Source organism: Acanthisitta chloris, unplaced genomic scaffold (assembly GCF_000695815.1).
Source record: "Acanthisitta chloris isolate BGI_N310 unplaced genomic scaffold, ASM69581v1 scaffold554, whole genome shotgun sequence".
Taxonomy (NCBI): Eukaryota; Metazoa; Chordata; class Aves; order Passeriformes; family Acanthisittidae; genus Acanthisitta; species Acanthisitta chloris.
Window position 1 is genome coordinate 12,149 of NW_008668885.1, and position 27,976 is coordinate 40,124.

A 27,976-nucleotide genomic window follows, 5' to 3' on the forward strand; every position below is an offset into this window, starting at 1 on the left:
ACAGTTAACTGTCTGAAATTACCCTAAAAATTTGAAAGCAATAACATAATGCCTCAAACTGTGATAATGTTCAACATTGAACTGCACTTTTAGTTTTGAATATTACATTTCCATGACTAATACATGTCTTCCATACAGTTGACACAAGGGAATAAAAAGAGTGTTAAAAAGGATTCAACATCAGCTCAGGAGATAATGCAAAGCTGCGTTCCATGTTATGATATCTCCCTAGATAACTTCTTGGACATAGGGACAGAGCAGTGCACCCTGCCAACAGGTTTACCTGCCACCCCACATGCCGAGGCAATTTTTTTTCTGGGCCAATTTTGAATGCACATGTAACACTTCTCTCAAGTACTATATTTATTGCAAGTTTCTGTTTATTCCCGGCATCCTTCCTTTGTGTTAAGTTCCTGTCATTGCTCGTCGCTGTGAACTTCAGTTGCCTCATTTCCTTGGCTGCTTTCACACTGTGTGATGATGTTCTTGCATCCTGTCCATGTCTCCTTTCTCAGCCTATTTAGAGTCTATGGTATCTTGGCCATGTACATTTGACTTGACCCCATAGATGACTTTTAGAGAAGCCTTTGAAAGGCAAAAACATGAGACTTGTGTTATCTTTTCCTTCTGTAGTCATACAGACCCTTGTGAAATGAGGCTCTTGAGCTTCTAAATACCCAGGAAACAGATAATAAATAAATACTACCCTAATTGTAACCAGTGTTTTTCATTTCAGTGGCCCTTCAAACCTAATTTTCTTCATCTATCATTTGATGGTGTTTTCCTTCGCCTCTAGCTCTGGCTTCAACCTAGTTGATCCCTTTACATCTGATTTGGATAATGCTGGGGTAATCAAGCATGCTGCTACAGTGTATGGAGAGTATAAAAACTAAAGGCTATTGCTATGGTCCTTTATTGACATGATTTAACCTCAAGGAAGCTGATGCAGTTAAACTGAACCTCCTTTGCTTTCCCTAAATATTGGTTGAGGTAGGAGTGTATGGCAACTGTTTTATTTTGGCATGGTAGCAACATCTTCCAGCACTGTGACTCATTTTGCTTCCTCTGTGTATCTTCTAAGTGATGTGGTGGCATCAGCCTTTCACGAAATAAGCTGCTCTCCCCTTCTTAAAAGAGCTGCTGGAAAGGCCATAGTTTTTGTGTAAACTTCATTATGAGTTGAATATCTCAGAGCAAAGAAAATAGAGGGATGGTACATGGTGGTTTGGATTATTGTGTTGCCCTTCTCCGAAGGTATCCAGACTCTTTCATTGAGGATAGGTACAAAACATCCTGTTACTTTGTTGTGAGTAGATCAGAAAATGCAGAATGCACATTTTCCTGTGAGAAGGAGGATTTGTGAGCACGAACCTGTGAGCATTTATTCAGTATTTGGTTTGTCACAGCTTCCCTTGCTGACACTTGGGGTTGATTGTAAATCCTGTTTCATTCATCTTGCAATGGTCTTCTGGGAATTACTGTGTGATGGATGTAGAGCTCAGTGATAGGAAGTGATAGAAAAAGAACTGCAGGTGCAGGTTGTGGTCTTCCAGGGGAGAGTCTCAGGTATCTGTGTGCAGCTAGACTGTTTCCTCAGAATTGGTTTCATCATGAAGTGTGTGCTTTTAATTTGATCTTCAATTTTCTGCAGTTGATGATTTTCAAGTGAGGATTAAAGAAAAACCTACCTAGGGAATCAAGTATGTTTATTGCTATAAGAGCTAATAGCCTGGAAAGAAAAGTGCTCTATTTGTGAAAGAGATACGTCATGTGAAAGAGAGCCATCACAGTGTCTAACGGAGTTCTATGTGTTTGGATGCAATACAATTTTCCGATGTGTGGCTTTGTGCTCTTCACAGTACATTCTGGCCTATTAGTAACTATGACAGAGATTAATGCTTGTCTGGAAGAAAAATATGTTGCTAAGAAGGATCTAAATTCTTCTTACAAGTATGTACACAATAATTTGTAGTTAACTCAGTCAACAGCTTGGCACATCTCAGTGACTGCACAGTCTAGATCAATATGATTGATACTGATAATGTGCAACATATATCTTAATTCATTTTACTGGGGTGACAGGTATTGTATGAACAAGTAGCAGGAGGCACCCATCTGTGTGAAATCACTTATTTCTTTTCTGATGCAAGGTTAACAGTATGAAGATTTGTCAGAAGTTTTTTGCTCAGTGGGACATCAAAAATAATTGAAGCTACATCCCTCTTGGCTGTATTTGTAAAGTCCTAAGTGTGGCAGGAGCTGTGCAACCACACTGGGCTTCTGTTCATTTAGTCCATCTGGATATACTGCAAATCACTAATCAGAAGACTCCTTCTGTTGGTGTGGTGTATGTTTCCATTCGAATGCTCTTCTGACATACCTGTGTCAGCATCATGTCTGCATGAGAAGCTTATGGCTTCACTTTTCACAGTGTGACTTCATTTATGGCTGCATTTGCTTAATTTGAATTTATTTTTGCTCTGCATATTACAATTTGCAGTTCCCCTATGTTTTGAGAGGATGTGATATCTTCTCCAACTTTTTCACCCTCCAGAAGCGTAAAGCAAAAAGTTCCCTGTCCTTACTACTTAATGTTGGAAACTGCAAGATGGAGTGGTGTGGACAGACCCATAGGAAGTCTGAGTGATTCAGCCATTTAAAGAATAGATAAAAAGTAATTAGAAAACATAATGTTCTCTAAATGTTCATCTTTCCATTGGGACACAGTTTTTAATAAAACTGATACTAATGTTTGAATAAGCATTTTGAATATTCTGTTGAAACCTAATTTGCACTCAAGTATGCTTGTATATGTACTAATTCTGGTATATACTAAGTGTAGAGATATCTAACTCATCTCTCTTCTTTTTCCCCTCCCTAGTTAATGGTCTAATGACGCTTGGATTTGCAGGTGAGCTTTACTTAAAAAATTCAGACTTCTGTTTCTGTTTTGTTGATAGCTGCCATTTGAGAAGTGCTTCCATCCTATCTCATGTCAGTCAACTGTCATGTGCTTTTTACAACTGGGCTTGTCCGTTGGCTATATGAAGAGAGAGTGTTGTAGTGCTTTGTAAAGGTTATTCTCAATAGTGCTGGTAAAATTATAAGATTATTCATGATTTTGAACCCCTTTAGCCAGGGATTTAGACAGAAATTCTTCTGTTGTCAGATTGCTGTCAAATGACTATCAAGAGGGTTTTTTTTCTACAACTGTGCAAAATACTGAAGTTTTAAAGAGAGACAGCCAAAAATACCAAGGCCATGAAAAATCCGTTTAAACACCCTGCTGAGAAGGGGCTGGAGTAAATTGCCAGCATACATGACATAGTGGAAGAGAAACTTGTATTCTGTTGGATTTATAGGGTTATAAATCAAATGATAGCTGGCTGTTTAGAATACCCTGCCAGACAAGGCAGGTTTGCTTAACTTATGTCAAAGTATCAGTGCAGGATTTAAGTTGCCGGCTATGCAATTTTCATATCTAGTTTTGAATTCTGCACAGTTTTAGGGTTCATCTGCAGATCTAGCTGTGGAAAGTATAACTGCTGCAGCTGCCAGGTTAATTGGTGGGAACACTTAAATAGGCAGGATCCATGCTGTTGTGTTAACTTCCCACGAATAAAATTGTGCTGCCCCTATTAGATTATTTTCACCATTTCTATCACTGGTGATTAATTGTAGTTCTGAGTTTTTGCTGCCACAGTTGAAGGCTTCACATTAGCTTTAAGAGCACTGACACTCAGACATTATGAAGGAGGTAAGGTCAAGTCCCAGTGAGCCAGCCATACACCTGGAGAGATTTGTGGTCTTCAGGAATGTGTAGACTTAGGGTCTCAGATGCAGTATAGACTGTCCTGTTATGGGCCTGCTGTTCTTGGAAAGTATGTGAAAGCAAAGTATTCGGTCAGATGTGATAGCTGTCTCTTATTTGTTGCATGGCATTACAGAGAGAGTGACTTCCCCAGCTAAGGAGTCAGCTGCAGTAGCTGGAGTTAAATTGGAAGGTGCTCCTGCCCAGGCTCCAAAGGAGCCATCTCCTTTGTAGGTGAAATGATGTGCACTCAAGCCTATTTTACAATCACATGCCCCATTTTGAATGGAGATGTTCAAGTTTCTGATTGACAGCTGGATCATGATGTGAAGCCTGAACCCAGTCATCTTGCCTTAGAGTGTTTCTGACTAAATAGCAAGGAACAGTGCCATGAGCACTGCTCCTTCCTTCTCATCAAGTGAAGCCTTGTGGAGTTTTGACCTCTGTCCACCTGCCAGCGTGTTTGGCTGTTACCACAAAAAACTAGACCCTCTAGCTCTTTTCAGCAGTGATGGGATCCTTCTTTCAAAGTAGCTAATAGAAGGAAAAGAAAAACCTCCTCTCCCTGGTGTAAATAGGTTCTCAGTGAAAATGTCTGTTCAGAGGAAAAAGGTGCAAGACCTGATTCCACTTAGACTTCTTTTAAATTTGATTTAAAAAAGGACTAAATGATCTGTTCTTCCTGGCTTTATTAATAAAAAGAGCTGTACCTCCAGAGTTCTCCGGAGGATTGCCTGACACACGGGTTTCTTAGGGTTGCAGTTTTGTTCAGGTAAATCAATTTCTTGAATTTCTGCTGCTCTGAAGAGAAGAAATTACGCTGGGGTTTTATTTTCTGACTAATTTAATTTAGGAATTTGTATTAAATATGTTTAAATACATGTATTTACAGATCATTTTTAATGTTCTGGAAAATGTATGCATTTCATATACAGAAGAATAGTTAGAATAGTGGCATCTATAAAGGTAAAGCAAGACATATTTAATGACTTAAAGCAAAACAAAATGTTTTAACCTTATCAAAATCAAATATGTTAGTCTGAACAGAATTTTTTCAGCATTTCAATTTTCTAAGAAATATCAAAATATTGTCTTTGTATTCCAATGCAGACATATGCTGGATGAGAGAAACCTTTGATTTTGACTCTAAATATTATGGAGTTGACAATTACAGTTACAATTACAGGTTGAAAAAGATATAGGTTTGCTCAAGTCAAGGTTATTTACTCTTTGCAAGAAGCTGGGTGCTGTAATTTCAACATCTGATAATTGTAGATAATTAATAGAATTGTTTACATTGGAAAAGAACTCTATGATCATTGAGTCCAACCATTAACATAGCACTGACAAGTCCACCACTAAAGCATGTCCCTAAGTGCCACATATACACATCTCTGAAATACCTTCAGGGATGGTGACTCAACCACCTCCCTGGGTGGCCTGTTCTGACTATTTTAATGGGAATGATTTTCCCTAATATACAATCTCAGCCTTCCCTGGGAGAATTCTATTTCTTGTTACTTGGGAAAAGAGACTGACCCCTACCTGTCTACAACCTGCTTTCAGGTAGTTATAGAGAGCAACAAGGTCTCCCCAGAGCCTCCTTTTCTCCAGGCTAAACAACCCTGCTTCTCATCAGACTTGATCTCTGGACAGTTCCTTTAGGGGGTATACTAAAGAAAAAGCTGTGATTGTGGGAATTCAAGCCCTTTAGCTGGTAAGATACACAAATATTTCTGATGTATAAGTAATTTTACAGTAATATAGTTAGTTTAATGGGATGCATCTGTGTAAGCTTGAGAAGTGAAGTGTGTGATCAGGAGATCCAGTTAGCTTTTAACTAAAGTTTGGTTTGTAAAATAAAGTAGTAAGTTTGTATGAGCAGAAGCTAAGTAAGATTAGAAAAGTATCTAGATAGGTTCCTCTATGCTGAAAGGCAATACTATATATAGTAACTTTTAGTATTTTATGCTAAGTTATGTCTTTAATAAATTTATGTAAAGGTATACTTTATCTATTTTCTAAAATTGCTTGGAAAATTGAATGTCAAGTTTATGACCATGTAAGTGGCAAGCTGAGTTGTGTGAAGGAGTTTGAGTGATGTGTTCATGCTCCATTTCAGTAAGGTGCTTCTGATTTTACCTAGGTGCACGTCAACAGACTGATCTCTGCAATGAATCTCTCATGTTAGAAAAGTTGCCTGCCTGTGGAAAATCCTTTGAAGAGATGATGAAGAAAGTGGACTCTAAAAAGTGGTGCAACCTGACAGAATTTATCATGTAAGAGTTGGTTTTGATTCTGATAGTCCTCACCTTGTAACGGTCTTTGTCCTTTAAAAAAAGAATCACTTCAAATACCAGAACACTGTAATGCCTACATGCTAATATATCCCTAACCTACATAAGATGTTTGTGTTCCAGATAGATTGAAATCCTCCTGTATTTGATTGCCTGTTGCAGAGGGCTAAGCTGTATAGCTCCTGAGTCCCAGCAGTATGGCCACACACGTGCGGAGAAACCAGCTCTTAACTCAGAGTGTGCAAAATAGAGCACTTTAATGAAAAATAACCAATGGGCTAATCAATACTAGCTGTTACTGCTTTTACCACAGACAGTTATGTGTACATTTAATCTATATTTCTATGAATTTTAGGCAAATGTTACCTAAGTAAATATTTTACTGTGACACCACTAGAGCAATAATGCTCTTAGAATCATGCTGTTCTGTTTCCTCTGTTGGCAGCAATGCAATTCCCTTCTCTGACTTCTTTTTTTACAGTAAGACTACACTGTTTCAGAAATCCTCTTCATGTGAAATTGCCCTGTCCAAATGCAAAATGATTTGTCTTATTGAACCTGCTGCAGTTTGTCTCTTTGACTGCCAGATAGAATGGAGAGACTGAGCACAACCTATTCTGTTTGGATGCCTAAAATACTACAAGACTGCCAGTAGTGAGGGTGGTCTTATTACTCTCTTATCCCCATTCCTGTTCTGTAGTTGCTGGAGGTATTTAAACGTCTCTGGATAAAGCTGCACACTTCAAAATCTGCTCTGGAGGAGACTCACAGGGCTTGTGTAGTTGGTGGCATTTTTGGCTTTGTGGAGCATCTGCTTCTTAAGACAGTATCTGCTCATGCATAATGCTTGGTTTTCGGAAGCGCTGAATACCCTCTGCACCAACGGAAATCAGAGGAAACTGCAGGTGTTCAGCACTTCAGAAAACAAGACCCAAGTGAACTAGAGCTGGTGTGGTACGAGCCAGCCTGAAGCAGCACATCTTCCTGATCTGAAACTTCACTGTTACCCTTTCTGGAGGCTGCTCCTGAGGCAGGGTAACCACAAGCCAGCTGTCACTACTCCTGTTACAGTGTAATTTAGTCCTAGGTACATTCTTGTCTCCTATGGTCTTTGGTCTTGTCTCCTATTTAGTATCACCTCATGTGATGCAAGATTTTAACTAGTTGATCAGCATGATAGATAATGAAATGTTGGACTGCAGTGCTATGTTGCAGCAGTTCCCCTTGCCTTTCTTTTTTGCAAGACTGCTCCTAAAACTTCTTCAAGAATTTATATATTTTGGTGCAAGATTTATTTCAAGGTTTGTAGGTGACTGAAGTCTCTGAGTTCACCTGACTTTGAATCCACCTTGCTTTTATCATTTCCGATTACGCTCCCCCTTTGGTGTCATTTTTATTCCCTGTAAAAGAAAATTCTTGCCTATCTATGGAAAGGTTTTTGTCTCAAGAAGGTGATCAGTCTGAAGCTTTGCTCATTTTTCCTTGAAAGCAGCACCAGAAGAAGAATTCCACCCTCTTACATTTTTACATAATGCACCTTTTAAAAAAAACTTCTTTCTATCACTTATATTTCAAGTTCTACTTTATAAGAGAGTAGCGGGAGGAATTTGTTTTGGAATTTATCTCCTGAATCAAGGATTAATCAAGCATTATCAGTCTGATTGCAAACTTATCATAAGGGTTCACAGCACTGAAGAAGCAGCAGACTTGCATCTGTCTCTAAGAATTTTACTCTTTTGAGAACAGGCTTTGTGATTTGATGTCACGTTTTATATAAGAAGCATATAGAATCAGAGAGTGGCCTAGGCTGGAAGAGACCTTAAAATCATCTAGTTCCACCACCACTGCTGTGGGGAGGGACACATATAGGCTAATTTATTCCAGCTCATTGGAGGAGCCCTGGCAAATGGGACTGAAACACTTCTTTCTTTGGAGTAATATGACAAATTAATGAAAAACTGGTATTTCTAGCCATGGACACTTAAAATTCAGATGTTTAAATCTGGTAGTATTAGTCAATGCTGATTTCACATCTAGCTTCCAGCAATAAAAATTAATCAACCTGATCAGATAGTGGGTTAAAACTGTTTTGTTTATAAAAGGAATTATTTCTTCATACAGTAATTTCTGCATGGTGCTTTTTACTTAGATTGTGTGAAATCTTTGTATCTTATATCAAAATGTAGCAATTACTGGAAATCTACTTCTTTTCTAAATTCCTTGTTTCATGGAGGAGTTTTAGCTCTTCACTGTAAATGACTGTCCTTGGTTATGGGATTGTAAATAGCAATTATCTGCAGTGCTTCACTGTTTGGCCAAACATTTGTGAGACATATTACAATGACTTCAGTTTACTGTGGCTTAATTATACTGTAAGATTTTCTGAGAGCTGTGTCATTCTTAATGAACTTGTGTTCTTTAAAAAGCAGTCTTTTGACTGATTTTTAGCAGATGAGGCTCCTGTGTGTGGGAGCTGGTATTACAAACCAATAGAAGAGTTTTAGCCTCCACAGCAGATACCAGTCTTTGTAGAAAGGTATAATGGTCACATATAAAGAGTAAAATCTCAGATAAAGAAAGCGCTATCAGGACAAAATTTCCCTATTACTTTCTGTATTTTTTTCTGTGAGGATTTATACAGAAATTAGGATGCAAGTACTCTGGGTCAGATTGTCTAAAGGTATTTGAAAGCTTAAATATGATGAGAGATCAAAGTGGGATTGTAAAATTTTTTATGTCATTTAGTTGTTACGGGTTTCAGTGGTTCTTGCTTGGTAATCAGAATATGAAGGCCACCCACAAACATCTTACAAGAAAGGTAAAACCTTCACAACACAGGTGAAGATATTAATTGACAGGAATGCTTCATCTGTTCACTCTTTTGCTGATGCCTTTAGGTTATTCAGAGAGAGCTCTGAAGATGAAAATACAACTAGGTGATTTAAAAGAGAGGAAATTATGGTACATTGCAAGTGAACAAGCAGAGGCTGAAGTGTGGGTATTGGGAATTAACAAAAGGAAATATACTTCTTGTTTGCCAGAAGACTGAAAAGTGCAGAAAGATTTTTATTCTTCATGAGTAATATTTCTGCTATATCTATTTATAATAACGTGTTATATAGTTCTGTATTGCATATAATATAATAAAATATGCATTAGGTTTCTGTATTATGTCCTTAATGTTTAGCATCTGCAGCTGAGTGTGTAAAATCTGCTACTATCCACAAACCAAAGTCCATTATTAATGGTCAGATTTTTTTCACCATGCTCTTTGTGATCAGTCCTGTTGTGGTTTACAAAGGGACTACAGCTGAGGCACCAGATATGACTAATTCCTGAAGCAAGTGGAATGATGGGAGATGGAGATGAAGATGAGAGCACCCAGAGCTGTCTTACATGAACCTGAAAACATTCTGCTTATTGTAGTTGCTTAGATTACTTTATATTCTTAGGTCATGGAAGGGTCTTCCAAATAATTCTAACTGGATCCTGGAAACAATTTAGCTAGAACAGTCTCTAAACAAATCTCTGTCTGTCTCTCAGGCCTAACCCCTATGAAAATGTGTGACCAAAATGTGCTAATGCTGATTCTCAGTGGCTTGTTAAGCTTTCGTCTTCTCCTCTGTCCTCTGTGTCCCCATTTTCCGAATATTTCCAAGTGTAGTTACTAGCATTTCAGTAATTCTGATACCAGAGAGATGCCCATGGTCATCTGGTCTTCACTGCTGAATAATACAGGCCATGCAATCTGCCCAGTAGTCACTGTTTTAAACCCTGTAAAAGTAAGTATACTATGGGAAGGCATCAACTCTTAATTTAAAAGATTATTATTGATCCATTACATCTACAGACAGATTATTCCAAAGGGTTTGTGATTCACAGTCAGAGGAAGATGTGTCTTATTTCTCATCAGTTTGCCTGACTCCAGTTCCCAGTGATTAAGATACTGGGCCAAAACTTTTGCAGCTGCACTCCTTAAATAATGCCAATTAATTTTTTGTAGTTAGTTTTCAAGTTTGATTTATTTTTAATTCAAGGACTACAACTGATTTTTAATGTTTTGGGGTTTTTTCCCTCCATGTTTTAAACAAAGTTTGGTAAAACATTCAGTGATAATATATGATTATAAGGAAGCATGTGGTATCTGCTGACACAAAATTCAGAAAATATTACTTTGAAAAATCTGTAAGACTGTGTTTTGGACTCAATATATACATTTCTAGTTGATTGACTGATGTGAGAGGAAATGCTATAGAGGTAAAAATACAGATCTGTACAGCATGTCAATGCAAAAAGCTTTAGTAACAATGTATAACATAAAAGAGACATAGTCTTTAATTGGAAAGTCTTGCTTAGCTAATCCAACTAGACTTGATATCATATACTTTAATCTTTGCTATTGTTTTTTCCTTTGTTACATTCCCTACATACAGTTATACTACTTTTTTTTTTCCGCAAGGTCATCCAGTAATTCCATACAAAGACTGCACTTAAGAAAAACCTGCCCAAACTGTAGCATAAGCCAGTCAGCATTCCTGATTTAATTGCATCATAGTATCTAGAAACAAAGTGTTTTCAGTGGTAGCAAAAGGGCTAATGGCATTGCTGTCTGATGTTCATGTGCTTTTTTGTTGATGTACCACCATGCACCTCTTTTGTTTAGAGGTATGTAGACCTTGTTGTCACTGATTTGGGCAGGTTTTTTGTAATAAAAATTCTTAGGCTGTAAGAATACAGAGCAATAATCAAAGGGGGCACTGCTGGAATAGCAAAGATTACAATAATGTAGATACTTGGTCATAGGCTCCCTCCTTTCTTAAATGGAAATATCAAGAGTTGATGCTTAATTTATCCAGCTGTCAGAAGGAGCCTGTTTTGGCCAGATGCATGTTGTGTGTCTGGGGCCCTGGGCAGCAGACACCACTGAAGAACATGACCCTATTGCCATCGCTTAGGAAAGTGCATCAAAAGGAAATCAAAAGGATGCTGCATGATTCATGGCAGGGAAAGATACAGTGTCTGTCTCTGCTTAGAGTTGATTGGTCTCTCTTGGGTGTCATTGGGGACAGTGATATCAAATAAGCCCAAAAAGTCATCTTCCTTCAAAGGCCTTCCTTTCACCAAAGAGAAATGGATACCTACATATTTTATATGTGTGTTTCCCACATGCTTAACTCAGTTGTAACCTTAGAAATCTTGTCACTCTGTCAGTCCTCTCTTAAACTGTCACCAGATAGGCATGCCAGCTTGGAGTTGTCTAAGTATATTGCCAAACTAACTTCTTACAAATCCAAAGCTAACTGTGGAGTGCTTTTCTTTAGCTGAATCAATAAATGAAATACCAGCTGACAAATTAATATCCAAAAGATGGTGCTGTTATGTAATTTCCAGTGCTTCTAGTCCTCTACACATTTCCTGAGGGGACAGACCAGCCTCAATAACTGTAGGATTTGATTGTTCTCTTTGATCTAGTTAAGTATCATCTATTAGAGTGTGAGGCATTCCATTATTTCAAGCCAATATTACTGTTGCAGCAGTCACCTCACAAGTGTATAAGGTTGCATACCTGCTACCCTATGAGCTCCCAGCCAGTCGTTCTGTGTTTGCCAGCCAAGGAATAGCTGTGGATTGAGAGTCCAAGGGTGAAATAGCAATTGGTGTTTTGGAAGAGAATTCTAGCAAAGGAGTGCATGTAACACAATTTAGATCTGGCTTTTCTGTTTCAGAAAAAGAATTAAATTTTAACAAACTTCTTCCTACAATCCCTACATGACTTTTTACCTCATTAAGTCTGTTTTCACAGCTCTGAGAGTCCCTAATTTGCTGTGAGGCCATGGCTGTGTGGCACTGCTTTATGGCACCTGGAAGATGTTACAGTTCTGACTTTTTCAAAGTTTTAAATTTCAGTTTTTAGCAGAATAGGAGAGGGCAAAATTTTTCTTTATGTCTGAAGCAGATTCATTTCAAGCACATATGTACCTGATGGAATTCCCTGCTTTGCTGTGAGCATGGTCCAAGGTCCATGCCCACACTGAACAACTTTTTTTCTGTGCAGCCTCAGTGTAGTTTTCCCTCAGTATTTTACATGAAAAATGAATTCTATAAACAGAGGCAATAGGTGTCAGTCCCATTGATGATGGCAAAAGAGTCCACCCATGTTCTGTGCAGATGTTGAGGATTCGAAAAAGGAATTAAGGAAAAAAGATCTGTATTGACTAAAGCCAAATTTGATGTAATCTTCTGGAAAAATAATCCTAAAGCTGTTGCTCAATTTTAAAGTCAATGGGAATTTTAAAAGCCTGTTACAATTTGGCCCAACTAAACTAATCATAAAAGTGCCTAGTTTTCAAAGAAACTTAGTAAAATATTGCATAAAAGAAAACCAGATGACATTAACATCAATGGGAAAGCAAACTCTGGAAGAAACATGTGCAGTCCAAGATGAAATTATATGCCCTCAGTTCTTAAAGCTTGGAGCTTATAACCTCTGCTGGCTGAGTGTGTATGTAAGACCCCTCCAAACTGAGTCATTTTCTTGGTCAGTTATCCGAGGTTTTAGTTCTTCCCCACTGCTGCTGGAAGCTTGATCTAGATGCTAACTGGTGATTTCATCCAGCTGCTAGTGTCAAAGCTTCTACGGAAGAGGAGTGTACTGTGAAAACCAGAGAATCACAGAATGGTTTGGTTTGGAAGGGATCTTAAAGATTATTTTCTTTCAAGCTGGGGGCAGGGACGCCTTCCACTAGACCAAGTTGTTCAAATCCCCATCCAGCCTGGCCTTCAACACTTCCAGGGATGGGGCACACAACTTCTCTGGACAGCCTGTTCCAGACAGTAAAGATTTCTTCCTGATGTCTAATCTAAACCTACCCTCTTTCAGTTTAAAGTGATTCCCTCTTGTTCTTCCACTACATGCCCTTGTCTATCTCCAGCTCTCTTGTAGGCCCCCTTTAGGTACTAGAAGGCCGCTATAAAATCTTCTCAAAGCTGCCTGCTCCAAGCTGAACAACCCCAATACTCTCAGCCTGTCTTCACAGGAGATCTGTTCCACCCTGCTGATCATCTTTGTGGCCCTCCTCTGGAGTTACTCCAGCACGTCCACATCCTTCCTGTCGTTGGGGGCCCTAGAGCTGGATGCAGTATGCCAGTCTCATGAGAGCAGAGTAGAGGAGCAAAATCACCTCCCTCAACCTGCTGGCCGTGCTTCTTTTGATGCAGCCCAAGACACAGTTTGCTTTCTGGGCTGCAAATGCACATTCTTGGGTCATGTCGAGCTTCTCAGCCAGCAACACTCCCAAGTCCTTCTCCCCAGGCTGCTCTCAGTCTGTTCTCCATCCAGCCTGTATTTGTGCTTGGGATTGCCCTGACCCAGATGCACCACCTTGCGCTTGGCCTTGCTGAATTTCATGAAGTTCACATAGGCCCACCTCTCAAGAATTCAAGGACCCTCTGAATGGCATCCCCTTCCATCCAGCATGTAGACTGCACCACACAGTTCAGTGTCATCAGCAAACTTGCTGAGGATGCACTCGATCCCACTCTCCATTTCACTCACAAAGACAGTGCCAGTCCCAATACTGACCCCAGAGGAACACCCCTTATCACTGTTCTTTACCTGAGCATTGAACCACTGACCACAGCTCTTTGAGTGTGGTTGTCCAACCAATTCCTTATCCACCAAGTGGTCTGTCTGTCAAACGAATGTCTCTTTAGTTGAGAGACAAGGTTATTCTGTGGGTCAGTGTTAAATGCTTTGCACAAGTACCGGTAGATGATGCCAGTTCTTCTCTTATCCATCAGCACTGTAACCCCATCATAGAGAAGGCCACCAGATTTGTCAGGCATGATTTGCCCTTAGTGAAGCCATGTTGGTGGTCACCAAACACCTCTTTTTCTTCCATGTGCCTTAGCGTAGTTTCCAGGAGGATTTGGCCCATGATTTTGCTGGGCAGTGAGGTGAGACTGATTGGCCTGTAATTCCCTGGGTCTTCCTTATTTCCCTTTTTAAAAATGGGGGTTATGTTTCCTCTTTTCCAGTCAGTGGGAACTTCAACAACCTGCTGTGACTTCCCAAATGTGATGGATAGTGGCTTAGGCACTTCCTCTGCTAGTTCTTTGAGGACCTGTGGATGCATCTTGTCTGGTCCCATGGACCTTAATGTTCCTTACATAGTTTTGAACCTGATCTTCTCCTGCTGTGGGTGGTTCCTTATTCTCCAAGTCCCTGCTTTGCCTTCTGTGAGTTGAACGGTGTGATTGGAGCATTTGCTGGTGAAGACCAAGGCAAAAAAATCATTGTGTACCTCAACCTTCTCATTTTCTGGGTAACCAGCTCTTCCATTTCCTTACAAAAAGGGTCCACATATTCCCTAGTATCAAATATCAGTAAACTTTGCTAGTAAAAATCTCAGACAAACCACCAAGTTTATTTTGCAGCTAAGGTGAGGCACTGATTCATGTGAGCTGTTATGTTCCCGCAGTAATGGTCTCACAGTTAGAAAGCAATTAGAAGTTTGGTTGATTCTTTTCAACATTATCAGAAAAGTCTTAATTCTGGATTTTTGCATGAGATTTTCTCATATGAAAGACAACGTGGGGCTGCCTGAAACTGGACCTTTGAGTGCCCAGCACATGTGATTTTAGGTCCAGAACAGTACTGATCAAAGTAGTCCCAGTCTTCCTCAGTTGTGTCATGTGGGGAGGGTGTGTCTGAATGTATGTTAGGATTAGTATCCCCGTAGGCAAACTAGTACAGTGGTTATGTTTTATCTTGAGCAAAGTCATGATAAAATGCTACAAATCATAAATGTGCCTGCACAACAAAAAGTCACTGTATTGTTGCCTGGTCTCCAGGTTATTTTCTGTAATGTTTTTGCCTAAAGTTCTGTATGTGTCTGAAGAGTAATACCTGTTTTTCTCCCTAAAGATTTGCTAGGAAGGGGAACCAGAATTCTGTGTTTAGCTTTCTGTAAGCCATCTCAGTTTGTCAGTCTGGATTTTGTAAAAGAAAATATTCTGTGTCAGCTTAGTGTCTCTGTGAAGGAAGGCTGATGAATCCTGCATTTTGCATAGCCTCATGTCGGTGTAGTTTATTCACCATTGAGTGGTAGATGCCAGCACTTGGTCTTCTTTAGTAGGATCATCTTCCTTTGACCTTCTCATAGAGATACAGTGAGGCATTTGTGACATGCAGACAGTGCTGATATTTAACCCTTTCTACCTGTGTATTTCTTTCACCTCTTTACATATCAAAACTTACACTAATTTTGTACTAAAAAAATCCTAAAAACTCCTGGAGGTCATGGCAGCAGTGGCAAAACCAGACTCGTAATAGTTACCCCAAGAACCTATTATTTTCCTTCTGTGACTCATGCATTTCTTTTCAAAAACAAAGCAAAGCAGCTTATCAATCCCTTAGGTGCAAGCAAGTAACACAATGGAAAAGAATGTCGTATTTGAAAAGTTGTGTTGCCAGCGTACTGGTAGCTGACAGTAGCAATTTTTCATTGTAGAAATAATAATGTTTGCCATCTATTCTTTAAAATAGTGGGAATGAAGGAATCCTAGAGTTTATAAAGTCTCACTAAATTGCCAGGTGCAGGGCAGTGCTGAGAATGTGTACATTGACATGCTGTTTGGGATCAGCCGGTCTAGCCACAAGTTGCCGTGAGTTAACTTCCCCGAATGAGAAGAATATGAGTAGAATATCTTTAAAAGGAACTGTATTTTAGGTGAATCTTCATTACTTTCATACGAAATATATTAGCTTTGGTGTATATCATGTAGTTAAGAGTATGTCCTGATGCATATGAATTAAGTGGCTAGTTTGAATTCAGAGACCAGGGTTTGACATGAGGCAACAATAGTCCATTCCCTTATAATTGCTTTCCTCCTGCTAGATGCAGAGGCTGAAATATGGTTCCTTAATGCAGTTACAATTTTCTCCTTTACTACACAAGAGAGACAAAGACATTTTATACAATTTATGGCTGTGAAAATAAAATCTATATTTGATAATTCCAGGTGACGGACTGAATTGACTTATGACTTTGGATACTCATTGCTAATTTTTTTCTCTCTTTAATGCAAAGTTATAGCAATGCATTCCTAAATTATGTCTGCTGTGGCTACCTTACATGATGTAGAAAGGTCATGGAAAACATTCATGAATGTAGAATTTTTAGTGAATTGTTCTGACTTCTCAGTTGTAATGCTGTATTAAGGACACTGGCATTTATGAATTCTGTGACAACCTGCAGACCATTTTGTTTATAAATGCAAAGCCATCACTTTGTTCTGCAGCATATTATAGACATAACTGTACTACAAACTAGCAAAGCCTTTTCATCTGATGAGATTTCTTCACTTTTCATTTCAGACACTGAAGTCTTACTGTTTGCAAACAAAACCTTGCTTTGAAGAGCTCCCTTGAAACCAGCAAATGGGTTTAATGTAAAGGATAAAGTGAAATTTGCCAATCTTTTGGGAGGCTGCTAAGTTAAATGCACAAAATTCCACGAGCTCAGATTTGGTGCACTAAAACTATGCATTTGTTATTTATATCACAATATGTATCGTAATCGCAGTCTACAAAAGCCACAACTCAGGGATACCAGTGCTGAGGAATAGGGAGAAGAGAAAACAATTGGAGTTTGTTCTTCATCAAGGATACCTGTTTCTTTCTTGTTAAACCACTAGAGATACTGGGTCTTCCACTGAGAAAACAGTGATGACTGTATGATGCCAGAGTAGCTTTTTCAGCCCACTCTCCATCTTTTCAAGGTTTTTAAGAGCTCAAACTTTTCTGTTCTTCAGTTTGCAAAGAGTGTTGGAAATCTTTGTGAAAGTTCTATCAGTGAGAGAAAAGAGAATGATCTGCTGAGCCTGCTGCTAAATAGGAAAAAAATTACCTTTTCATTACCAAGAGTTGAAAACTTTTCAGTTTTTGATATCAATTTTCAGTTTTTCAAATGCTTTATTTCAGCAAGTTTTCACATCTGTTACAGTTATTTGTCACAAGTCTTTGTTTTCAAAAAGAGAGTGAAATCTGACCTTTGACAAGAGGTCACCAATGTAAACATCAGTATTTTCTTCTTAAGGTTTGGAAAGAGTTTTCAACATTGGTGAAGTTAAGGTCACCAGAAGACACCAGTTAAAATATTTTCACAAGGCTGCGATGAGTCAAATTGATGTGTACTGCAGTAGATGCCTTGGACTAATCAATTAACAAATAGTTAAAGATATAAGAATGTAATAATCTTAATGAGTAACGTCACTTGCAGAAAAATGTAAGCAATTTAGAGATGATGTTAGAGAGCACTCCACTGTTAAATCTCAGGACTGTCAGCTGATATGCCCTTTCAACACTTTTCATGGCCATACTGAATTTTACTGTGGCGAGATCAGTAATAGAAAACACTCTTCATGAAGCTTATTATTAAAGGCTATATTTTGAAATAAGCAATGCAGAAGACTTCTGCCTAAAGTTGCTTGGTGGTTAAGTAATATGGCATAACTTGATAGACTGGTATGGATTATGCCATGGAAATAAAATGGACAGCGTATTTTTAGAGGCAGTGAAACTGAAAAGATAAATGTATTACGAAAATGAAAACTTAACAAACTTTCCTGGTTCTTCAGTTCTGGTTTTCAAAACAGTTCCTACATTCTTGTTTTCTAAATGGATCAAACAGGAAAATATAACACAGATTAACTCAGCAGTGGCCAAAAAAATAGATTTTCTTGCTCCAGGCTACATGTGGTATTAGTCATGTGGTTAACTGCTGACAGCACGATGAGGTATGAATTAATACTACCATGTTCTGATTTCAGGGTCTTGTTTCAATTACAAAAGTTTATTATAAAACAATACTTTTTAAAAAAAGTATTTTACATGGTTAATTGCCAAGGCTCTGGCATTTCTATTTATCTTTGCAAAGTAGTATATAATTCAGTGTTGGAAAGTCATTCCAAGACAAGAAATGTAGTGCTCTGCTCTCTGAAGGAGATAAGACACCTTCTTCAGCCTATTGTGTAATTTTGAAAAGGTAGACACGTATGTTGCTACCTGTATTGGCAAATTTGATGGCTGTAGTACTTCTGAAAAATGATAGAGGTACAGGAATTTTGTGAAACTAAAAATTTTCTCTACAGTATAAGAGCTGAGTGTAGAAGGGGTGGAAAGACAGAGGTTGCCAAGGTGAACAATTAAGAGCACCATCCAGCATGCAACAAACTGATATTTAAATGTCCTTCATACATTTCACTGACTGCTAAAATCTACCATTTCATATTAAAGTGTCAGATTATAACATAAACACAGAAAAGTTAAATTAAGCATTACGACATCTACAACTGGGTTCTATGTCTGCCTGTGGGACTGGGAGTTACCCCTGAGGACCTGAGTGATTTTTATCTGCAGGAAGGGAGCTTAAGAAGCAGGATAATCTTAAAATGTCTATATTGTGTATAATTTATTATGTTGCACTGTAGTCTGTCGTGGGGTTTTGCATCGTATTACTGGGAAAAATACATAATATATCTAGGCTGATGTGTAGTGTACAGCTGTAAGGTACTTGTATTGCTACTTATAAAAAATAGGTACAAAAATGTAAGACAGTTTCTGCTTTTGACCATTGCTATGCAAGAAAACAGGTTCTTTACCATTGCTGTGAAAATAAGTCATTGTTTTCATCATCCAAAGATGAGTTTGACATAGGCTCAGATAATAAAACCACTACTTGGCTAGTCATAGTGCCTAAATGTTATCAGACCCCATAATAGCTTTCTTATGGCAAGGGTTTGTAGCCTTTCACCATTGAAGTGCCATATTGCATTGTTCTTCCTCAAACTGAGGTAGAGTTTAGCTGGAAGAAGAAGTTGAATGAACTTAGGACAGCTGGGAGCTGAGAACCAGCTCCCTCTCCCAGGTGACAGCCTCAAGATGCTGGGATCCCCTGCTTCTCATCTGCAGACAGTCTTACTGAATGTCATCCAGAGTCTCCTGATTTATTTTTTGCACCTGCTTAGGAGGCTGCGGGCTTGCGATAAAGCAGCTCCAGGGTGTGTTGCAGCACTCAAATCTTCCATAAACGATTGTGGAGAAGGAGCAGAGCCCTTTGGGTCCACCATTTGCTTCTGTTGTATATATGAGATGTCAAAACAGTCTCAAGAAGCCTTGAAGCACAACAAGAAGTTACATAATGAGAGGGCATATGTCGTTGCCTCCATGAGTAAGAGGGGAAGACATAAAAAAGTTAAAAATCCACATTCAATGGTGTACATGCTGTACTGTCAAAGTCATGTTAAAACATAATCACGTATTTGAATAGTACACACTTAAACAGAACTTTTCTGTATTTCTTGCCCAGCAGGTGTTTATGCTATACCTTAAATTAATTTCCTCTGATTCTGTTGTTAATTTTTCATCAGTTTTGGTCTCAATTTTTAACTGTCCATGTATAGATTGCAATTCTTAAGAATACATTTATTATGCAAAAACTACAAAAATCATTTGTTCTTTACCTAGTCCAGTAGCTGACATGATCTGAAGTTTAAGATCTGTAATTAGTTGCCTGATTTTTGACTCCCATTATTTGCCTTCTGCTTGGAACAGAACATAACAGCCACTCTCTTCCCAAAGCCAGTGGCTTTTGTAATTACAGGAGTTTTATCAGTGTATATAAAACACATTTTCCATAAATAATCAGATAAAATGTACATTCTTTACGTGCTTAGAAAAATTATGTAAGGAGGGAGATGGAAATTATAGTGGAAAATTGAACTTAGATACAGATGAGTTGTTGGGGTTTTTTTCAATAGTATTTAATTTTCAATCTGTGAAGATGCTACAGTGGGTGTTTCTCAAAGTGCAAGCCTGATTGACCCTTGATTTCTATTTCACAGCTGGATATCATCAAATATTTCGCTCCCCTCTTTCCACTTTAAGAAACAGTGCAGTGGTATTTTGAAAGGCTTGCACTACTTTGGACTAAGTGGAATCTTAACACCAGCTTCCACTCAGCAGATGACACTTTAATATCCTTTAATAGCCTCTTAAAAATGGCATGTGAAGCAGTTGTTTGTAGGTGCAAGCTGGAATGAAGGAGAAGGGCTCTTCTGTTATATCTTTCCCTGGTGAATTTTTGTCTGCTGGTCAGAAAAATTACTATCTTCACAGGTGCTTGTTTTGAATAACTGTGTGGAAGCCCAGCTGTGCAGCACTGGTCTGGATTAGAGTCATATGTTCTCTGTTTGCCTGTCATCCTGGTTCATCTGGATGGAAAGAAAAGCCTTGAGCTGCTGAAACGATACAGAGAATGTGATACATGATACAGAGCTGTAAATGACTAGCTTAGAGCAGCGCTGGACTAGCGACTGGCTCTTCCCTTCTGACACTGGCTCCTCTCCAGGTGTTGGATGATCAAACCAAAGCTGGCTGAGAATTACTTTTGGAAGCAGTGGTGGAATAATCTTTTTTGCATGGAGTTGGAATGTTTTGAGAAAAGTGGTGACAAATAAGCTGTTATTTGTGGCAAACTTCACAAGGTGAATAAACAAAATGACTGATGTGTTTGGGAGAAAGCAGAGATGACTGGTGCTAATGACTGACCTGAATGCCTGCATGCACCAAGAGCATTTGCAGTTGGGCTGACTGGACTGGAAATTGTGCAAATCATTGTTAACTCAGATGGTAGTGCTTTTGGGAAGGAGTTGCACTTAGGTAGATACAAGGATAGCATATTGTTTGCATGTCACCCCATCACTGGCAGTGGCATATTTGACTGTAATTCTTGACTAGCTTGCTTTTTTTTGTGATGCTTTCTTTTGCTACACAGAATAGGTGTGGAACTTACCTGTCCAATGTACTAGTTGTCCTGGACTCCCTTCTTGTCAGTGGAAACTTACAGAAAGGCATCTTAAAAGATATTGTATGCATCATGCCCCCCAATTATTCCAGTATTTCCAGTTTCTGTAAAGGCAGCCTAGTTTCTAAGCATGCAGAAGTTTGATTTGAGATCTAATCTGGCAATAAATAGTAGTAATGCACTTTCAGGTGATGATATTAGATTCTCGGGGCTCTCATCTCTGTCATATTTGACCTCTGAAGGAGGATATGCACTAGAAAGTGCACACGGTTTTCTCAACGCACTGAATGGAGATGCAAAGCTGATGGAAAGAAAAAGTACCAGATCTTAGTCTGGTATCCCTTGACATTATGAAGCTATCTGAACTGGATAGAGAATTAGCTGATTATAATAAAGAGCAGACGAGGCAGCAGAGATTGTGCATCTGTGATTTTCAGTACTGAGAAGTATTTACTAGAAATCAAAAGGTGGTCTGATCTTTTGGACCTGAATTTTGGAATACTTCCTTCTTCTCTTCACGTTCTAGTGCAAGGATTAAAATTTTAGATGTAATATTTTAAATATTGATGAGTATAGAAGGACAAAAACATGTGTTTCAGTGCTTGCTCCAGAAACTTGCTCTCTCCCTTCATGAGAAGCCCAAGAAGATGAAGGGCTTTTACTAGTTTACCAACTTGACAGAAAGTTTGAAACTTGGTCTATAAGTAAGAGGTTTTAAAGATTTCATTTCCTTTATAGAAACACAAGTGTGATTTGTTTGACTGTAAGGAATAGGTACATAGTGATTCTGTTAATAATATTAAGGACATCTTTTTCCACACATCATCACTGGTGGCATCCTAGGAGATGCTGTGCTTATAAGAAGTTGGACACATATGCTTAAGGATTTGTGGGATTAGGATTTGCCTTCACTTTTGAGTTTTGTTTAATTCAAGGGAGCTAGAGGACTGTAGACATGATGTAGTGATGGCTTCACAGAATACTGCCCTTCTGACCTGGTGTTCTCCAAAAATGGGTTGAATTTACAGCTAAGTAATCATCAAAATGCAGGTCAGAAATGATGGATGGCAAAGCCTGCTTGCTGATAGAACTTTCCATTGCTACTAATTTTTTTCTCTATATAACAGTACCTGATGTCAGGCTACATTTCCCTCCTTGTTCTACATTTGCATGATGTAGTGTTTTCTGTTGCTCATTAGAGATGGATACTAGGTATATAAACTACTACTTACATCTACAATTGCTCTTTATATTTACATTTTCTTGGTGTATCTTTAGGAAACTGACAACAATTTAGTAATAGCTGCACATTTTAGGGTTTTCAATTAGGTTTATTCAGTCATTTTTCATTTTCCAGATGGCTGTTGATGTGAAGCCAAGGGTGGAGAGTATTTCAAAGGACACCAGAATTTATTTATTATTTTCAACCCAAGTGAGTAATTCCATCACAATGCCCATTATTTAGTGGCATAAGAGTAAACCATACTTTATAAATGTTGTCATTAAACCGGGTTTTTTGCCTTTCACACACACACACACAGACACACATTCATTTCCTTCCTTATGTTCTGTCGGGTGTTATTTTCTTCAGGCTGAATTATGTGTTGGACCTGCACAGCAGTAGGTCTGATCTGATATGGGAGGTAAAAATGTGTTTGTGAAAATACCCATCTTGGCAGAAGATATGTGATTAGAGGAATGGTGAGATACAGCCACAAATCTGTCCAGAGAGATGTTGAATGAGAAAAGCTCAGAAATATTCCACCATATTTGTAGGCTCATAGCTGATTATAAAACTAAAGCTTTCCTTTTAACATGATGGTGAAACCTCAGAAGATAATAATCGTAAGGTTTGGATCCTTATTTAAAGTTCTTCCAGACTGTTACACCCGTAAATTTTATACAATATGTCTGCATCTCATGCAAGAATATGCTTTTTGTTTTTGTGAAGTTGCTTGGTACTTCCCAGCTGCATTTCATCTGGAAACGCTCTAAGAAAAGCCTTTCTCATCATATGATATTTATTATTATTCCAGCATTTCTTATTCCAGACTGGGTGGAGGTTACAAGGATGATAATTCAATTTAATATATGACTATGTATAAAGAAATTTTTTGATTGAATCATCTGGGGAAAAAATCACATAGTTTTAAAGCATCTTTGTTGAAATACGCCACCATGACTTGTAGTATTCTGGAACAGTCCCTCTATATTCCTGTCTGGGACTGTACAGTAGCAGAAGGAATGAATGTCCCTTGAGTATCTATTAGCTGATTTGCATCAAGACTCATTTATGCTAGAGAGAATTTTCACTGTGTTCTTTGCATACTTAGTGGATTCAAAATAACAAAAATTACTCATAATGTATATATGTTTCTCTATCTTTCCATCATTCTATCACTAATCTTGAAGCTGATTTATGTAAAATGGTATAGTGGAAGTGTGGTGATTGTTTGGTATTTTTAATTCCTGACCCACCTGATTAAGCAATGGCAAAACATCCCTGACTGCATGTGTGCTGATTGTCTCTTGGGGCAGTCTATCCATGAGTGCTCTATAGGTGTCAAAATTCTCCTGTTTGAACTGATTGTGGGTCTAATGGCTGCAGCCATAAAATGCCTTCAAATATTTGTCTTCAGTAGCATGATACATGTCTTCAGCTTTTTGAGAATTAGTTGGGTTTTTTTTTAAAGAACACTTCTGCTTTGAAAAGTGCTTATTTCTTGAAACTCGTAATGACACAATTATTTGTTTTCTTGGTCTCATGAAAATTTGGAGGAGGACGTTGTATTTTTTGTGTTTTCCAAGCCAGTTATCTCTGCTGTTTTTCTGTGCAGAGATGTTGCGAAAGAGCAAGAATTTATCACATTCTTCCTCGGAGATGTGGGGAAACTGTGGATTAGATTCAACCTCCCACTTAGGCTGACAAGTGCTCTGAGTGGTAGGCAACTGTGGACCCTGAGATGGATGAGATGTAATGCATCCAGCTGTCTATTTAAATAGTTTGAGTGGGCAGTCCATGCAACACTGCAAATGTGTGCACTAGCATTACTCATAATAACTACCTATTGTCCAGGTTCTTGGATATAGGTAAATATATAGAAATATGTTTTCTCATAGGTAAAATACTCCCAAAACTAATTTTCCTGCAGTTTTTACAAAACCTAACCACATGATTGTTATTATCTGTTTTAGTGGAGAGATATAGTACAGGAAAAAAAGTGTTTATGCTCTGAAAGTGCAGTATTGAGCTAGAATATTGAAAATTGTCTTTCATGACAAATGTGTTACAGCTCAGAGATTGCTCCAAAAGAAATTACTTTTCATGTTCTCTGAAAGTGAATATTTTCAATAATGACCAAGAGGTTGCTTCCTCAATAAACTTAGAGTGGTCCTGAGCATGTCAGTGGAAAGCAGATCTTTATATGAATTTCACTGCTCAGATTAATGCTTAGCTTTTGGATTTGGTATTGGACGACTTAACTGAGTTGGAACTCACGTTGCTTTTTCAGCCCATTCATTACAAAGCTTGTGAGCTGACTCCCAGTGAATATACCTTTTCTGAGTACTAACTAAGTAGGGTCCTTGTAGCTAGCCTGAAAGAGGTGAAAATGTGTCTCAGCACAAAGAATAAGAACCTTCCCACATCACCTTCTAATCTGAGAGGTGAAGGAGCTTGAGCTCCAGTGTGGTCTCCAATTACTTGTTCTGGGAATAAGTAGAAAGTGTCATTTCCTGTCCTTTCCTTTCACAAACTGTGTGATTTTTATGCATTTCTGTTGAAATTTCTCTAGTCAGAGGCCAGAGTGTCTTTCTCATAGCCATTTTATTATACAGAATGAAAAGATTTCCTACTCCAGCCTTTACCATTTGTATAAGGAGAATTACATAAAGCATAAGAGAATTAAGCACAGGAAACTGGAATTGGCATTAAATATCTATTAACCCCCACCTCCCACTTCAAAAAGCCCGACAACTTGCAAGCCAGTTGATCAACTACAAATTCCCATGCTGCAGTGACAAGGATGCAATTGCTCCCTTCTGAGGCAGTTGTTCCACAGTAGCATGCAAAGGATCTTTTTGTTTGTACATGAACTTTCTGTTGCTGTGCATAAACTCTAAATTACTACATTACATAACTATTTAAGTGAATTCAACTTTACTAGCAGACGTGAATTCCCCAATAGTTGACATTTTCCCTTATCTACATTCTCACAATTGTGTCAACAGTTATAGTGCAGGTAGCTTTTTTTCCTTTTTTTTTGAAAGAGAGGATATTAAGGGAAAATTGTAAGGAATTCAGACTATTAAGATATATTTTTTTCTACTTTGGCTCCTAGGGATTCAGTCTTTCAAATACAAGATATCTCCCAAATTACTTTTTATCTGGAATTTTGGCACCATTTAACCAGGTTTTACTAGCTACATTGTCCTTGAAATGAAAAATCAGTGGGAAATATTTTTGTTTATACCATCTAATGTTTGCAAAGAAAATCTACAGAATTGTTCTAAGAACAATGAACATCCTATAGGATTTTGCACCAGAGGAAAAAATATAATAAAAAGGAAAGATATTAAATCTATCAGTTTAGGGTACTTTTATGTGCAGATCACCAGGATTTATTGTTGGTTTTGTAATTGAGGTGGCTGTGGCAGCGAGGAGTTGAAGGAGTCATTGGTGGCACTAGTGTGCCCATAAGAGCAGGGCTGGAGCAGAGTCCAGCATTCTTTGGAGCCCTGCCCGGTGTCTGTGCTAGATGCAGCACTGCCCTGTCTGGGCCACTGGATGCTGGTTCCTGCATCTCTGCACTGCAGTCTGTTAAACCATGTAGGCTTGCCTTTAGATGTATTATTCTTCATGTCCTCTGGGACTGTCTCTCCCACATTCAATTGGACATCTTCAGCTTCTAATTTAGTCCAAGGATATAAAGAATGGATGCTACCAAGTCACACAGAAGAATGACACAAACAGCTAATATTTGCATTTTAGCTTATTTCCTGTTGTTTTCCTGTGGCTGCTGGCATTGTCACAAAAGCTTCCTTTCTAATTGCTTAGCTTAAAATATACATACATTGTGCATTACATCTACAACTCCCTGAATGGAGGTTGTATTAGTCCAAGGATATAAAGAATGGATGCTACCAAGTCACACAGAAGAATGACACAAACAGCTAATATTTGCATTTTAGCTTATTTCCTGTTGTTTTCCTGTGGCTGCTGGCATTGTCACAAAAGCTTCCTTTCTAATTGCTTAGCTTAAAATATACATACATTGTGCATTACATCTACAACTCCCTGAATGGAGGTTGTAGTCAGGTGGGGGTTGGTCTCTTCTCTCCGGCAACCAGCAGTAGGACAAGAGGGCACAGACTCAAGCTCTGCCAGGGGAGGTTTAGGTTGGATATTAGGAAGAGATTTTTTACAGAAAGAGTAGTCAAACATTGGAATGTGCTGCCCGGGAAGGTGGTGGATTCACCATCCCTGGAGGTTTTCAGGATGAGACTGTATGTGGCACTTAGTGCCATGGTCTAGTAATGACAGTAGGGTTGGACTCGATGGTCTTTGAGGTCTCTTCCAACCCGATTGATTCTATGATTCTGTGTATTTTCTCAAACTCCTTGAGAATGAGAACTGTGGGGAGCTTGCAGAAGGGCCTTTCTGTGAGGCTCTTCAACTGTGAAATTCCCTGAGTGTTTAGATTCTTCACAGTCTGTATTCTCATCCTATGTGCTTGTAGCATGGGTAGGCAGACATTTCCCCTGACAGATAGGCAATAGACAGTAGACTTCAGGCTTGTCTCAAACAGTGAATGTCTCTCCCCCCCTACTTTGCAGCAAAGGATTGAGTCAACATTAGTCCCTTGTAGGACTTAATGTCAGAATGAGTCATTCATGAGGAGTTGCCATATTTAGATGTACTGTAAGGGAGGGTAGGGTCATCTGATAATAGTACAGGATGCTATTCCTTGAGGTGTCATGTGGTTTCCTGTTCTTTCCTTTCTACTTTTAATTTCCCTTTGAAGTAAGTTTATTGAGTTGCACAGGACTGAAAGAAATGCAACAGACAATAATTCAGCTTCCTTATTTCTTGACCTATTCATGTACTGGCCAAACACTCTACATCTTCTTAATTTCCAATATCCTTCCCCATATCTATTCACTTCCTGAATTTCTTTGGCTCATGATAACACCACAAAACCCATGTGATTACTCATTCAGGCTTATTGTTTCCTTTTTTTTCCTGAGGGGTAGCCAATTCTCATAAATAGAAGTTATTCCTGGGCAGGTATGTTTCAGCACATGCTGTGTTGAAATCAAATGTCAGGTATTACAGGCATTTTTTTTAAAGATACTGCAGATGTCTCTAGTGAGGTAGTCTTATTTCTGCTTAAATGGCATTAGGAAGTCCTGGCTCTAGTAACAACACCCAAAAGACAGGGTTTTGACTACTGTCCATCCAAGATCTCAGAATTCCACATGAAATCTCTTAGTTGTATTAGTACACGTGAGTCAGTTCTCCTTCTAGCCCACTGTGTAGTATTTGGTACCCACAGCTTTCATTAAAGGTCCTTCAGCAGGGAATCTATACACATGATAGACACACTCTGTAGCTTTCTCTATGTGTAATGTGCATATACAGTCTGTTTAAACTTATCTTAATTTTCTTCTTCTCTCAGGTATTATGATGACTTTACACAGTGCACAGAACGTGAAGCTAACAACGCAAGTTGCTTTTGGCCAAACCCCCTTGCAGAAGGCTTTATCACTGGAATTCATAAACAGTTCTTTTCAAACTGTTCTTCAGAAAAGGTTCACTGGGAAGATCCACCGGATGAAATTCTCATAACTCTGATCTTGATCCCAGTCATGTTGACATGTGCAATGATAACACTGGTAGTATGGTGCAGCAAGAGAAGTGACATCCTGGTTTAAGTTCTGCCTCTGGGCTTTCTTTTTCTCCATTTCCTTCTTCCAGTAACACTTAAGAAAGGAGGATGAAG

At 38.6% G+C, this 27,976-nt stretch overlaps 1 protein-coding gene across 1 annotated transcript; it reads left to right on the forward strand.

Moving 5' to 3' along the window:
• Positions 1–2,886: 2,886 nt before the first annotated feature.
• On the forward strand, positions 2,887–27,951 carry LOC103800736 (receptor activity-modifying protein 3-like). The gene is made up of 3 exons (XM_009073121.1): positions 2,887–2,911; positions 5,958–6,090; positions 27,653–27,951. Exons 1-3 carry the CDS (start codon positions 2,893–2,895, stop codon positions 27,906–27,908), a joined length of 408 nt encoding a protein of 135 aa, XP_009071369.1. The 5' UTR covers positions 2,887–2,892; the 3' UTR covers positions 27,909–27,951.
• The last annotated feature ends 25 nt before the right edge of the window (positions 27,952–27,976 follow it).

What these genes read in the sequence shown, in the direction of transcription:
- LOC103800736 (XM_009073121.1), top strand. An exon ending in AACCTGACAGAATTTATCAT is followed by an intron (nt 6,091 to 27,652) that starts GTAAGAGTTGGT and finishes TTCTTCTCTCAG; the next exon opens with GTATTATGATGACTTTACAC.